The sequence below is a fragment of the Eumetopias jubatus genome, unplaced genomic scaffold (assembly GCF_037043125.1).
Source record: "Eumetopias jubatus isolate StellerSeaLion01/CBP00866 unplaced genomic scaffold, mEumJub1_p1.0 scaffold_8, whole genome shotgun sequence".
Classification (NCBI taxonomy): domain Eukaryota; kingdom Metazoa; phylum Chordata; class Mammalia; order Carnivora; family Otariidae; genus Eumetopias; species Eumetopias jubatus.
Window position 1 is genome coordinate 136168239 of NW_028274814.1, and position 16055 is coordinate 136184293.

The following is a 16055-nucleotide window of genomic DNA, read 5'->3' on the forward strand; positions in this document are numbered from 1 at the left end:
CCCGACCTCTACAATTCTTATGGTCAAGACAGGACCTCCTTAATGCTGCGTGAATTAGGGACACCTGCGTGGCTCAGGGCACGATCTCAGGGTCCTAGGATCGAGCCCCACATGGGGCTCCCTGCTCTCACTCTGCTTCTCCCTCTGCCCCTCCCCACCTCATGCTCACTTGCTGTCTCAAATAAATAAATAAATAAATAAATCTTAAAAAAAAAAAAACACCTGCATGAATTAGCTTCACTAGTGGCTGCCAAAGTCAGTATTTTTTCGTTAAGTAGAACATTTAGATTTTAGAAATCAGAAGGAATCTCACCAAATAATCATGACAAAGTTATCATGTAATGAAAAGTTTTAAGGGCGCCTGCGTGGCTCAGTTGGTTAAGCATCTGCCTTCAGCTCAGGTCATGATCCCGGGGTCCTGGGATCGAGTCCCGCATCGGGCTCCTTGCTCTGTGGGGAGCCTGCTTCTCCCTCTCCTCCCCACTCATGCTCTCTCGCACTACCTCTGTCTCTCTCTCTCAAATAAATAAATAAAATCTAATAAAAAAATTAAAAAAAAAAAGAAAAGTTTTAAATGGAATTTTACCCTGCTATCACAGTTAATCTCGATGTTTCCTCGCAGACAAACCCGGGAACAGCTTCCAGGCAGGCAGCTGTTTAACTGTCCTGACTGCTCAATAGAAGGCCATGGGAGATGTCGCCTTCCTACACTCACATCACAAGACCTTCTCCTCGCGCATCCACTGGGCAGGCACCCAGACGACTTGGCCCTTCCTTCAAGGGAAGGAAACGGTGACAAGGAAAGGGAAGGAGCACAGCCAGGCCAGTGTCTGTGGGCACCTGCTGCGCCTGGGGCCCAGTCCAGACTGCCCGTGTTCACCCTTCAATGCCTCGGGAGTTCAGGACAGGCTCCGGCCTGGCAGTCAAGACCCTTCAAATGTCAGCCAAATCTTCGCCCTTGGAATCCTTTATCACCTCATTTTCCTATGCATATAAAAATTAGCTACTACACATGTCCCTTTTTCCAGTCTCTATACCTTTCCTTAAAGTCTGAGTGCTGACCTCCTTTCCCCTGCCTTGTTTTCATTATCAAAATCTCACCAAAATTTTGAAGTTGATTCCAAGTGTTACCTCCTCCTTCAATTTGGACTAACCTTCCTCAGAAGTAGATGCAGTACTGTTTCCATGTCCTGGGTGGCACTTGACAGTCTGTCCTCTTGTTCATGCTCTATTTAAGCCTGTCCCTGCCCCCCCCCCCCAGCCCACTGCAGGGAGGACTAGATTCCATTCACCTTTCATTAAGCTCATGAAATACTTAACAGTGAACTTGAGAAGAAACAGAGCTGGAGGGAGAGGAGCATGGTGCAGAGGGCAAGCCCCAGGTGGCGGTGGGCTGGGGCCAGTCCGGTTACGTCCACTCTGCTCCAAGTGGTGGTTGGCCATTTCTGTGGATGCCTAACCCACCTTTCCCTTGTTGGTTGGCAAAAGCAACAGTTCATACATTTTTTCCTTTGTAAAACCGTTGACTTGAAAAAACCCAAATCTCCATTTAAATAAACATTCCACCCAAGCCAAAATGTTCATCTGTTCATGCCTGGGGAGCACAACAGTGAGCGTGGGGGTGTGTGTGGGTGTGTATGTGTGTGTCTGGTCGCGGGGAGAGAGGAAGAAGAAGAGAAAGGGATTTGAGAGGAAGGACTTTTCACTTCTTACTTTATGAGCTTTGGGACTGCTTGGATTTTTTTTCCCACTGAGCTAATGTTTGTAATTGTTTTAACCAATAAGAAATGTCTCAACAGCAAACCTCCACCTCTTAAAAACAAAAATCCTACCCTTATCATCCTTGACGTACTCTTGCCCAACTCCTAGACTGCTGCCCTCCAGTTACACAGGATTTTTTAACAACCGTTTCTGAATCACTTATAAACATTGTGATTCATGGTTATATTTATCTGACTTTTTAAAGGCTAGTCATTAAAACTACAGCAGCCCAAGCAGGCTCTGCTGTCTAGCCTCATTAGGTTTCCGGTCGGTCCTTCCCTCACCCGGGAACACGTCAGATTTCCTGGAATGGTTTAAACTGGAGGTGTGCTTTGGTGGTGAGGCAAAGGGAAGGCCAGATTATAATGGGCGGGATTCAGCTGAGAGGAAGAGAGGAAGAACACAGGAAGGCAGCCAGTTATAAACTGTCATATGTTCACTGGTAACAACTGATCGGGGGCTGGTCAGGGGCCGGGGGGTGGGGGAGGACATTAAAAAGAAACTTGCCTTGGCAAGTCAATACCTCAACATTTAAAAAAAAAAGACAAGAACAGGAGAGTGTATTCAAAATGTTCTGGGACCAGCGTCTCTACGAGAAAAGGAAAGACGGGGCGCCTGCGTGGCTCAATCAAGCGTCTGCCTTCGGCTCAGGTCATGGTCCCGGGGCCCCGGGATGGAACGCTGCATCGGGCTCCCTGCTCCGCGGGCAGCCTGCCTCTCCCGCTCCCCCTCCCCCTCCCCCTGCTTGTGGTCCCTCTCTCGCTGTCTCTCTCTCTGTCAAATAAATAAAAAAATTTAAAAATCTTTAAAAAAGAAAAAAGAAAAGACAAGAAATGGATAGATACTCTGAAACCAGGAAGAACATGCAAAAGAACTCCCTTTTCTAATTACTTACTTATGCAGTTATACAGCTATAAATATTTAGCCCATCATGCCTCTATGGAGTGATTTCTGAAAAAAGAACTCATGAAAGTACAACAGGAAAGGTTTTTTTAAGTTAATATATTAAAAGAGAAAATTAAGCTATTACTTTTACTACAGTTTTTATGCCATCATCTGAAATATCTCATCAAAATTATAATTGATTTTAGGGCACCTGGGTGGCTCAGGTGGTTAAGCGACTGCCTTCGGCTCAGGTCATGATCCTGGAGTCCCAGGATCGAGTCCCGCATCGGGCTCCCTGCTCGGCGGGGAGTCTGCTTCTCCCTCTGACCTTCTTCCCTCTCGTGCTCTCACTCTACCATTCTCGCTCTCAATAAATAAATAAAAAATCTTTAAAAAAAAGTATAACTGATTTTATCTTAGAGGAATTAATGCCTTTTTTTAAAGATTTTATTTATTTATTTGACAGAGAGAGAGAGAAAGCACAAGCAAGGGAAGTGGCAGGCAGAGGGAGAAGCAGACTCCCCAATGAGCAGGGAGCCCGATGTGGGGGCTTGATCCCAGGACCCTAGGATGATGACCTGAGCTGAGCCACCCAGGCATCCCCAGAACTAATGCTCTTCAGAGTAACCACATTGTATCAATATTCCTTAAGTCATAATACAAAATAAAACTGCTCGCCACAATTCCAAAGAGCCTGCCTGCCTCTGTTGGTTCCTTCCCTGGAAAAAGAAGCGGCAGGGGAACAGATGAACTGGTTAGAGGGGTGAGCAGTAATGGAGACCTGAGCCAGGGCTGCTCAGGGGTGCCCTGCAGAACATGGTCTGGCCAAGGCCCATGGGGGCTCAAGTGCAGGCCTTGCTCAGCTTCCAAGTCCTGAGCCTTCCTAGGGAACCTTTTATTATTTCCATTTATATTACTTTACACAAGGGCACTTCGGCCCCCCGACTGGACGGTAGGGTGTGTTCAAGGGGGTACACACCAAAGCCCCATCAAGGCTACTACCAGACTGTTTGAGTAGAAGATATGTACTTGCCAGAAGAAGCCAATGCAGCCCACGTCTGCAGATAAAAAAAGAAAGACTTTCTTTCTACAAGCATTTGAAATTGCCACTAAAATTCATACAAAAGTCACCCACTCAGGCTTTGTGAGATCAGTGACCCTGGGAGCCAGGGCTGCAGGAATGTGCTGGACGCATACCCATGCTATAATGAGGGCATCTCGCTCTTTACATCAGCTCTCCTCCTGATGGGGCGTGTGATGGACCCACAGCACCCCAATCCCCTTCTATCATGAGCGTGTCACAGTAAGATTCCTCTGAGCTGCTGGTTATTAGAAGGTGATAAAGGGAGAAGAAGAATGTCTCAAATCCTCCATTCTAGACTCCGTCGTCAGCACTGTGGCCTCAGGTCCCTGACACCGAGCTCTACAGAATAGTAACTGAAGAGAAAATAATTCATTTTCCCTGTTCACCTAATTATAAAGATTTAAATCTCTATAACTCATAGCCAGCCTCTCCTTCTACTTGATGTCAAAGCAAACATGAAGGAAAAAGGGGGGAAAGACCTGTGAAACAACAGGATCACTCCCACCCGCGGTAAGAGAAGACACACTTACCGAATAAAACTCAAGTGAACGCCGAGTGACCGGTGTGACCCTGAGCAGTCGATGCAAAGAAACACCCCATAGGTTACACTTGCCCAGCTGGGATTCTTGGCACCACAATCAAAACACACCTGAAAGAAAATGTCAAAATTCAGTTATTAATTAATTCATATTAGCCGAAAGGGGCATTTCAATGGATACAATATAGAGTTTAGCTTGAAAGTGACTTCACCTTTACACTTTTAAACTGGTTATTACAAAATCGCTCACCTAGGGGCACCTGGGTGGCTCAGGTGGTTAAGCGTCTGCCTTCGGCTCAGGTCATGATCTCAGGGTCCTGGGACTGAGCCCCACATCAGGCTCCCTGCTCAGTGGGGAGTCTGCTTCTCCCTCTCCCTCTGCCCCTCCTCCCTGCCCATGCTCTCTTTCTCTCTCTCAAATAGAATCTTAAAAAAAAAACTCAGCTAGATTTTTTTTTTTAAACCTTAACTTTCTTTTATTATTGTATTATGCATAATTATATCATATTCATTAAGCATCAACAGGGCTCTTACCAGGCCCGCACTCACCAGCCAGGATGTCCCTCTGCTGGGAACACTCAAGGCCTTGCGGCCCTCTGACCAGTGGCAGCCCTCACACATACTCCTTCTGCCCCCAGCCAGACGCGACAGCTGGTGCGGGAGCCACCCTCGCTTGTGCGGGGTGGTCTGTGACCAATAATGAGACAGAAGTGCCAGTAGGTCATTTCCGAGATTAGGTTACAAAAGACGCTGTGGCACCCTTTCTGTCTCTTGCTCTCTCTCTCCCTTGGATCACCAGCTCTGGGGGAAGTTAGCCGCCATGTCTGGAGGACTCACGAGCAGCCCAGTAGAGAGCCTCAAGTGGTGAGGAACTGAGGCCAGGGGTCCAACAGCCAAGTGAAGGGGAGTGGAGGCCGGCTGAGCTCCACATAAGCGAGCTTGGGAGCGGGAGCCCCAGGCTTCAGAGAGGGCAGCCCCAGCTGACAGCGTTGACAGCAACCTCGTGAGACCCAGGGCCTTCCTCCCTCAACACTGACTGAAGCCAAACGTTCTTCATCTGATAGCATCTGGCAACAGGAGCATAAAATGACTTTAAGATATACAGAGTTTGTCATGGAAATCACCATTTATAATTAATAAAGTCAGAAAATTCCACTAATAAGAGAATATTTCATTTTTTTCCAGAAAAAGAGCCCCTTATTTTAGATACACTTTATAGACAGAGCCACCTATGTGAAGGCTGTTCCAACTCTAGTCATCGAGAAAGATCTGGCTTCTGGCCTTTTGAGGGCAACACCAAAGTGAAAACATGAGCAGATTGTCCAAAGCCCCTCACTGTGACAGGCTCACATTAAGCATGCATGAACAGTGGGGTTGGAGAGACAACTGACATGGAAGGTGCCAGTCCATTCACTTCCATCCAATTCAATTCAGTGTTTTTTGATTGCCTGCTGTATACCAGACACTATGGCAGGCACTGAGCTATTCAGAACTATCTGGCCTCACAGATTCCACAAACACTTGCCGAGTCCCTACCCCCTGCCAGGCCATGTGCTGGCTTTTCTGGAGCTCACTGAGCAGTGGGAGAGAAGGACAGAGAAATGAAGATGCCCTGTGCACGTAAAGCAAGGAATCCCCTTCCAAGGGACACCAGACAGTGTGACCAACCCTGCCCATGTGCTGTCCCTCGGCAAGAAGCCATCTGTAACCCCCCACTCTGTCAACTAATAGTTGTGCACTTACTACCAAGTAAGTATCTGGCATGCACAAAAGTGGTTCGGGAAGGGTCAGCCCGCGTAGAGCCCATGTATGGAGCCCACAGGCTAGCAGGCAAGACAATTAGTTGTAAGTTGACAGGATACAAAAGGTTTTCCCCAAAAAAGGGTCCAAGAGGCAACTGAAATCTCAGGAACTGCATCTTAAAGATTTTATTTATTTATTCATGAGAGACAGAGAGAGAGAGAGGCAGAGGGAGAAGCAGGCTCCCCGCGGAGCAGGGAGCCCGATGTGGGGCTCGATCCCGGGACCCCGGGATCATGACCTGAGCTGAAGGCGGACGCTTAACCAACTGAGCCACCCAGGTGCCCAGGAACTGCATCTTCAATGGCAATTAGTGGCAAAAGGCTGTGTAGGAAATGGCCCTGTGGAGAGGGGTGACAACAGAGATGGTGCACAGCCCAGAACAGGCAAGACTTGAGCATCCCTCCTGAGGTGGTCTGGTGGCAAGGCTGAGAAGAGAGCAGAGAGCCTTCTAAACCTGCTGGCCTCAGCACCCTCCTGATCCACAGCTAAGGTGAGGGATTGCCAGAATGCAGCTCCACAAGGCCAGGGGCCCTCTCCTGCGCGCCTGAGCTGAGCGCTGAGCACTGAGCCCGGCCCAAGCAAGCACCCACTACACCCAAGTACAGGTACTGGGGCAGTCCGCAGGGGTGGCGGAAATCGTCAACTGTGGGGTCTGAGCTCAGGAGGCAATAGGAAATACAAGTCTGGCTCTCACAAATGCTGGAGTAGGAGACTGTGCTTTAAGAGTGGGGACTGCACTTTGTTTTGATATACAACCCCAAACTGAAGCTGAGATATGGTTTTCTAAGCAGAATATCACTTCCTATGGTGATGAAAAATAAATGCCTTTGGGCACCTGGGTGGCTCAGTCAGTTGAGCGCCTGACTGTTGATTTTGGCTCAGGTCATGGTCTCAGGGTCCTGGGATCAAGCCCCACCGTCGGGTTCCACGCTGCTTAAGATTCTCTCTCTCCCTCTGCCCCTCCCCCCGCCAAAAAAAAAAAAAAAAAAAGGAAAGAAAAGAAAAGGAAATGCCTCTGCTTAACAATTTGCTTTGCCTAATGATGAGAATAAGTACTAGAGAAACAACAGCTAATGTTGAGTGTTTATTCCCTGTCAGGCATTGCTACTGACCAACTGGACCATCAGAACATCCCTATAAGGAGGTATTCTTATTGCCCCCATCTAGGCCAGCTGCTGGGCATGTGTGCCAACTGTGCGGCTGCCCGGGGCCCCACACTTAGAAAAGCCCCTGGTTGCTTAATGCTCTGCTGTCTCATCTTGACATTCTCAACACTTTTTAAACAAGGGCCCCCGCATTTTCATCTCACACATTTTGTATTCTCTGCAAATTATGTAGTGCAGTTCTCATCCCCATTTTATATTTAAACAATTTTTTAAAGATCTTATTTATTTGTCAGAGAGAGAGCGAGCGAGCACTAGCAGGCGGAGCGGCAGTCTAAGGGAAAAGCAGGCTCCCCACAGAGCAAGGAGCCTGATGCGGGACTCGATCCCAGCATCCTGGGATCACGACCTGAGCAGAAGGCAGACGCTCAACTGACTGAGCCACCCAGGCGTCCCTCTCATCTCTATTTTAGAGAAAACTAAGGACTTACGAAGTTAAGCATCACCACTGAGGAGTGGTATCTTGGGGACTGGACCCCAGGCAGTATGCCCCAGAGCTCACTCTTCACCTCTCGCCACACTGCCTCTCACATGGCTTGGCTGGCCGAGTTGGCCGTTATCCGTCTTCCGCCCACTAGACTCGCAGCTCCCCGAGGTGTCCCTCTCCATCGGAGTGCCCCACTGCTCTGAGTGCCCAGCTGACTACAGCTGCTCAACGGATACTTGTTGACAGAGTAACTCAAGCAATCAAGCGATAAAACTAAGGAACATATAGAGAGAAGGAAGGATTTCTGAAACTAGAACACTGACGCTTCTGGGTTAAAACCTTGATCCAAGTAAATATTCATCACCTTTGAGATGAAGAAACCAGATAACATAGTCTAAAAGTAAACCCAGTTGTTCCTCTTGAAGTACCTTCCCTGTGTATCTTACAGCTCTTTTTATAGCCCCTTCTGAAAAATGCTTCCTGTTCCCCAAGAGTTTCCCAAACTCTTCCATATTATTAAAACTAGATTCATCTTTACTTAGGTAATGGTTTCTTACTAACAATCAAATGAAAATTCTTAATCAAGAAATGTAGCACGAGACTGTGGAACATTACTGGAAAAGTATTTTTGCCACATGCTTTTACAGAGTATAAAATTTTCCACAGGGGCATTGTTCGTAGTAAAGATCGTAACAAAAAATGGCTGACGTCATTGACGACTAGCACGTGCAGGAACTGCTCTGAAGTGCTTCTCTTGGATTTTTCATTTAATCCTCCCAATAACACTCTGAGTTAGAGCCTGCTCAAGCCTCCATTTGCAGAGGAGGAAAGAACGTACAAAGTGGTCAAGTGAACTGCCCAAGGTAACAGAGTCACCAGCAAGCCCACACAAGTCCCTCAGAAGTGTCATAAAGACAATGACTTCTTATTTAAAAGAGCGCAACTTTCCTTTGATGAATTCAAAGAGAATACACATTGGTTTTGAGATAAAGCAGACAAAAAAGTACAACTTCTACACTGCTAACTGCAGATCCTAATCTTGTCTAGCCATGCAGCAACCACTCCCTACAAGCAGGTTAATCTTAACTTGAAAATCAAGAAAACAGCAAAGAAATTAGCATTAGAGAATTCCTGAAGCCTTTCTCCTCCTGACTTTCCTCCACTCATCAGACATCACCTCCAATAAACTCTTTCCTTTCTCACTCCTCTTATAGTCTGTAAAAATATGGGCTCCCTTCCACCAAGACTTAAAGGCATCTAATTTTATAAAACTCAGGATCTTTCTATGCCATGACATCATGACTCATGACCATGACCATTAACAGCTGTTCACTTTGGAGGTGACGGTGGGGACCAGACAAACCCCTGTCACAAGAAGGGAAGGGAGAGTCCACGCTGACACACTGACAGCCCTTTGCACTCTCCAGGTTCCAGCCTGACCTGTGATCCTCAGTGGGGTGTCACTTTAGCCCGATGTGTCATCACAACATCTCCAGCCAGTTGCGAAAGTTGTAAAAGTCACAGAGGAGAACCACCTCTGGAGACAAAAAAAAAAAAAAAAAAAGGAAAACCCCAACCTCCAAAAGAGACCCAAAGGGAAGACGGAGAAAGGGTCTGTGGTGGGCCTTCTTAGCAAGAGAAAAGAGCTGGAAGCCATTGCAGAGACCACTTAGTCGCCTTATCAGACAGGGAAACTGAGGCTGCCATCAAAGGGCACAGGGGACCAACCAGGCTCCCACAGGCACCCCACGGGAACTTCGGAGGTCAGCTCCAGGGTGTCGAGGGGGCCAGTCGAGCTTTCCCAAGCGCCCAGCGCTGCCAGCCGGAGTCTCTGGGCCGGTGCGTGCTTCCCAGCTGGGTCACAGGTGGCCTGCGGTGTCGGCCCCGCTCACAGGAGCCCCTGTGGGTGCACCCCAGTCCTCTCTCGGGGGGGGTCCCCGAGCTCGCCTCCAGCTGTCTGAGGAACTCACGGGGTCCACTCCGCCACCCCCAAAAGCAGCCCCCGTGTGTGCTCCCCCGCCCGGTGTCAGGAACCACAAGTGTGTGCCCCCGGCCCCCGGGACCCCCCGAGGCTGCCGCCCCCCGCCCCCGGGACCCCCAGGTGCCCGCCCCGCCCAGGACCCCGGTGTGCGCCCCCTCCCCTCCTCCTTGCTGAGGCTGGGGGCGGCGCGCGGCCCAGACCCAGACGAGGCCCAGGCGCCGCGGCCGCAAGTGCGACGTGTCACAGGCTGGGCCGGCTCCTCCTCCCGCGGCCGCGGCCACTGCCGCAGCGGGGGCCGCCCGCGGGGTTCGGCACGGATGCCCAGCAAGGCTGAACACGCCCGAAGGCCGTTACCTTGTTGGTGGGCACCGAGCGGAGACGCTTGAAGATGGTCAGGATGTCCTGCTTGCTGGGGTCCCCCATGGCCACCAGAGAAACGAGGCGCAGCCGGCCCGGCCAACCGGGAAAGTCGGAACAGGAGCGGTTGCCGCCTCCCGGAGAGAGACGGCGGCCGAGGGGGCGGGGCTGCGCGCGACGGCCAGGCCCCGCCCCTCCCGGTCCCGCCCCGGACCCGCCCACAACCGGAACTCACGCGCCCCTCTCTTCTCGCGGCCCTCGCTCCGCTGCACGGCTGGCTCCGCCCGCTCGAGCCCCGCCCTGGCGCTGCCCGCGCGTGCGCAGAAGCCTCTCGTTCCTTCTTCCCGCAGTGTCCGGAGATTCGATCGGGGCTGTGGAGGGCTGAAGCTGGGGTTGGGTAGGCTTGGCTCCTGCGCGCTCGGCCGTGGGACCCGCCACCACTTGGACTGGTCGATCGCCACTTGGACCGACGGACTGCTTGCTTGGCCGAGGTCTTCTCACCCCGTCCTCGTGAGGGCACAGAACCAGTGCCTCCAGGTGGCAGAGTAGGAAACGTGAGGGGAAGGACCTACCCGCCACCCCAGGGCACCCGCTTTTTGCAAGTGCCCACCCCACCTTTTTTTTTTTTTTTTTGCATTAAGCTAAAGCCGAGCCCTGGGTGGGAAGCTCTCATCGCTCGAAAATTGGTTTTCTTTTTAAAGTACCTGTTTGGGGATAAGGTCAGAGAGAGCAGTTGTCGTGAGGCTCAGTCCGAACTGGTGAATACAGACCAGAAAAGCCGCGGGACTTTTCCCAGCGGGGCCCCGGGCTGCGGCCCGCCCTGTGGCTGACATTACAGAAGGGTTCGAACTCGTGGAGAAAGGTGCCTCTTTTACTGTCGAGGGTGTGGAGCCGCTGGAAAATTGTCCCCTGAGGTTCGGTGGCGCAATGCAAGGAAAACAGGTTTACCCTGGTTGCAAGCCTGATTCAGCCCGCTCCTTCCTAGCTCGGTGACCTTGGTCGAGTCCTTTCTCCAAAACCGGGCTTGCTCATCTGTACAATGGGGCTAGAGATAAAGAATCCGTGCTGAGCAACGGGGGGAGAGCAGCTTCCCCGGGGGAGCTCCGGAAAAGCCTTTGGCAGTGCTTTTCTGCTTTTAGAAGCTAGGAATGCTCTTTTGGGGCGCCTCGGTGGCTCAGTCGTTAAGCGTCCGCCTTCGCCTCAGGTCATGATCTCGGGGTCTTGGGATCGAGCCTCGCATCGGGCTCCCTGCTCCACGGGAAGCCTGCTTCTCCCTCTCCCACTCCCCCTGCTGTGTTCCCTCTCTTGCTGTGACTCTGTCAAATAAATCAATAAAATCTATTTATCTATATATATATAAAAAAGAAGCTAGGAATGCTCTTTCAACCTGTTTGATTAGATGCCCTCAGGGGAAGTTGGAAGTTTGCAAGGAGGTGGACTCAGATAAACCCAGGGTTGGAACTTTTCCAAGGAAGGGAAATGTATTGCCTAACGAAACAGTAAGCTACTTTTGCAGATAGCTGTGACTGAAAGTTCTTCCTTCTATCAAGTCAAAGTATATACTCTTGTATTCTGTGTCCTGTCATAGTGATGCAGGCTGGCCTGTCCGAGGACCCAGAGGGAGTCCCGCGGGACCAGCCAAGAGGGTCCATGGTTTTGTGCAGGACAGAGATCAAATGTGAACTGAGAGGAAGTAAGAGCAAAGTTTATTAAATAGTGTAAGTGATAAAGCATATGAGACAGAGTGTCTGGGAGACTCAGAAAGGAAAGAAGAGACCCCCCCCTTTGCTTGGGGTTGGGGTTTTTATTGAGGATCATGGTCTGGTGTACCTGTCTTAGGCATCCCAGCACCCGTCAATCAAAACGAGGACAAAGGCTCAGGTGTCCTGTTAAGTCACTTATGCCCTGGAGACAGGGATCTTGGCATCAAGGTATCTGGAGTCGGGTCTTGGAAAGCCTACATGATGACCCCTCCCAGTCACTCCTTGGATGATGTTATCTATCGTGCTGGAAGACTCCAAAGAAATCATTAACTCCTTGACCATTACAAAGAGGACATATATTAAGGCATGTAGAAGGCGGAGGTGCACGTCCCAGCAAGAGCAGAAGCAGGAAAAGGAACAAAAAAGCAGTTTTTCTCTTGGGGTCCCTTCAGTTTCCCTGTCTTGATACTGGTTTGGCCCTACACAACACCGGGCATTTTTATGAGGAACAGCCATGTCATTTCTGATGGGAATGATGATTACTATTTGGAGCTGAAATCTAACTGCCTTCGGCTCAGGTCATGATCTCGGGGTCCTGGGATCGAGCCCCGCATCAGGCTCCCTGCTCCATGTGATGAGCAGAGGGCAAGCTGAGGACAAAACACAAGCTGACACCCCACAACCCCTTCCAACCCCCACCCCCCACCGTGAGATACGTGTGGCATTCCTCAGGCACTCCTAGCTGCCCCAAAACTAAGGGGAGGGAAAAAAACAAATGGTTAACTGATAAAGCTCACAGTCCTGCAGGACTGGAGTTTCCATCTGTTTACCAATGTCTTAGTGATATACAGGGAAAAGGCATTCTTATCAATAGCCTAACTTACAGAGACCCATAACTCAATTTCCTGGAGCCCTAACCTCACCGTCCGTGAGTGATGCGGGAAACAAAGGCAGAAGGAAATATAAACAAAGTTAAGTTTCTTTAAGACCTGCAGCCTATTGACAAGGACTTGTAATAGGAAGAGTGTAACATTCCTCCAGGAAGCTCCCAACTGTCTTCATGTTAATGCCTTACTGGAAGGAAAAGCAACCTTAACTCAGCAATCGCCAGGCCTCCATTATCATGTAAATCTCCTTTAGTATATCAAAGTCCTTTTGGATACCTCCCTTTTCCTTATGTCCCCCCAACTCCCAAGTATATAATCAGCCACCCCTCACAACCCTGGTGCAGCAGCTCTTTCTGCCCATGGGTCCTGCCCCCGTGCTTTAATAAAATCATCTTTTTCCCCCAAGATGTCTCAAGAACTCTTCCTTGGCCGTCGGCTCCAGTCCTCACCAACATTCCAAACATCACAAGGAGAAGGAAAAAAGTGCCATGAAGTACAGAGTCTATGGGAGTAAAAATGCTGTTTGTGTATGCACATGACTGGCTCATCTCTCATCTGCTTAAGTGTTCTTTGTAAAACTTATTACCGGCTAATACAGTATGTAATACTATATATTTCCTCCCTTCAGCTGAATATAAATGTATTGAGATCAGGTCTGTCTTGTCTACCTCTGTCCCCAGCACCTAGAACATGCCTGGCACATAGTGTGCATTCAAAAAAGATGTTTGGAATAAGCTTAGAATGTAGAAAGCTACAAAAGAGTGTCACTCCCCACATGATGAGAACAGACTGGATTATCCACAAAATCAAAGCTTTTCTTAAGCCTGTCAGATGGTTAAGGTTGCAAATCATCCAAGTAAACTGAATTCCGAAGAGAAACTGATGAAGTTTTAGAATATAAGTGAGGTCCGGAGCCGACGACCAAGAAAGAATTCTTAAGATGTCTCTGGTGCAAAAAGTGGTTTTATTAAAGCGCGGGGGCAGGACCCTTGGGCAGAAAGGGCTGCTGCCCTGTGGTTTTGAGGAGTGCCTGATTATATACTCAGCAGTTGGGGAGGTGAGGACAAAGGGGGTGTCCAGAAGGACTGTCATATGCTAAAGACTCTCAGGATACTGGAGGCCTGGTTATTGTCAAGCCAAGGCTATTTCCCTCTCTAATGGGGCACTAACATGAAGACAGTTGGGAGTTTCCTGGAGGAATGTTACGTTCCTCCTATCACATGTCCTTGTCAATGGGCTTCAGGTTCAAAAGAAATCCAATTTTATTTACATTTCCTTCCGCCTCAGCCTCCCTTAATTTTATGGAGGGGAGGGTGATGGTTAGGGCTTCAGGAAACTGAGTTATGGGTCTCCTGGAAGTTAGGCTATTGATGAGAAAGCTTCTTCCTCGTAAATCACTAGGACATTTGTAAACTGAGGGAGACTCCTGTCCTGCAAGACTGTGATCTCTTATCAGTTAACCGTTTGTTTTTCTTTTAGGGCAGCCAGGAGTGCCTGAGGAATGTCACATACATCGGGGGGGGGGGGTTGCGGGGTGTCAGCTTCTGCTTTGTCCTCAGCTAGCCTTCTGCTCCCTCATCAAAACGAGCCTCCCCAAAGGTAGACGGAACACAAGAGCTCCTTCACCTTTGGTAAAGCATAGGAGAAAGGTGACGCCATCCAAGTGGGCAAGAGGAAATCAGTCAAAATTTTAATGAATTCGTAAAGGCCAAGTGTGGGCTGGCACGTCAGTTTGAAATAGCTTGAGGCCTCAGATACAGAGTTTACATTCATTTACAAGCTCTTTTCCATAAACCCCATCAGAAATTTTTCTTCATAAGAAAGCTGGAGGCAGGGTGCCTGGGTGGCTCAGTTGGTTGAGCAACTGCCTTCGGCTCGGGTCATGATCCCGGAGTCCTGGGATCGAGTACCACGTCGGGCTCCCGGCTTGGCGGGGAGCCTGCTTCTCCCTCTGACCCTCTCCCCTCTCGTGCTGTTTCTCTCTCTCTAATAAATAAATAAAATCTTTAAAAAAAAAAAAAAAGAAAGAAAGCTGGAGGCAGAGACTTGAGAGAAACCCCTTGGGGAGTCAGGTATCCAACTGTTGGGGAGGGGCACAGGCCCCACCCACATCCCTTCTGGAAAACAAAAGCAGCAAATTAACTCTCCCTCAGGGCTCGGGAAAAGATGCATTCCTGCCAAGGGAGGAGTAGAAAGAAGCAAAACCCAACGATACCAAATCCAAAAGAGAATAAGAGATCCTCTCACCCTCAAAAGAAGACAAGCAAAAATTCATTGCTACAGATTTAAGAATAACAGAATACAGAAGGAACCAGCCTTGAGGCAGGTACCTAAATACGCTTAACTTAAAAGTAGAACATTTAATGGCCGCATGATGCAGCCTTTGACTTTCCTGCTTCTGCTTCACATACTTAATTTGAAATTCATCCATGTGGACTGCGGTATTTATCTTTTATGAAGACATCCTGGTGCTCCTTGGCCAAGTGAAACAGCATTTAGTTTATTTAGTTTATTCAGTAAAATAGGAACTTGCCAAAAGCCAGATGCCACACTAAGGAAAAACTAGACTTGCCTGGACAGTAATATGATGAATCACCAAGTGCGAATAGGCACAGATCTTGTCCCTTGTCCCTGGAGGACACCAGTGAACTTTAGTTAGTGCTGAACAGAAAACATGCGAATGCTCTTAGGCCATTTCTGTATAGATCAGGTACATTTGAAAATGAACGCATGGAATCATGAGCAGCATTACCTGATTTCCACAAACCCCAATACTGCTCAGGCAGTGCACACTTGGAAATTCACAAATGCCCCATTTTAAAAGGTAAAATATTTAAATAATGATATTTGCTTGTTACTGAGTTGATGTTGATTGATTTTTTAAAAAATTAAGCTGATACCATTAATTCCTTTAATGGGATAGAAGATTGGGTGTAAAAACTGCTCATTGCTATAATACTTGAAATATTAAAATAGTAGCAAAAACAATCGCAAAAGGAAACGAAAAGTTATGTTTATACAAAAACCTGTACCCAAATGTTCATAACAAATGCGTTTGTAATCATCAAAAGCTGGAAACAACCCAAATATCCTTCAACTGGATTAGCAAACGTGGTGAATTCATTCCAGGAAGACTACCTACAGCAAGAAGGAACAAACCACTGATGCGTGAAACCACATGGATGAATTTCAAATTAAGTATGTGAAGCAGAAGCAGGAAAGACAAAGGCTGCATCATGCGGCCATTAAATGTTCTACTTTTAAGTTAAGCATATTTAGGTACCTGAGAAAATGCTCCTGAAAGGTTAAGAGAAGGAAGCAGGGTGCCACACCACACTTACAGTATGAGCCCAATTTTGCAAAACACGCACGTTGATGACAACCACAACAGAATACATGCCCTACACACGTGTACGTGTGGAAAAAAAAAAAAAAAGACTAGAAAAAATAGGCCAGAATATCAGCA

At 48.6% G+C, this 16055-nt stretch overlaps 1 protein-coding gene across 1 annotated transcript in view; it reads right to left on the reverse strand.

Moving 5' to 3' along the window:
* The window catches only part of ARFGAP3 (ARF GTPase activating protein 3), a 48422-nt gene extending 38263 nt beyond the window's left edge, over window positions 1–10159 (reverse strand). Inside the window, exons 1-2 of the mRNA XM_028115335.2 lie at window positions 9997–10159; window positions 4261–4379 (exon numbers count right to left, since the gene is read on the reverse strand). Coding sequence (XP_027971136.1) covers window positions 4261–4379; window positions 9997–10065 — 188 coding nt within the window. The 5' untranslated portion in view covers window positions 10066–10159. The remainder of the gene's footprint in view (window positions 1–4260; window positions 4380–9996) is intronic.
* Window positions 10160–16055: the final 5896 nt, after the last annotated feature.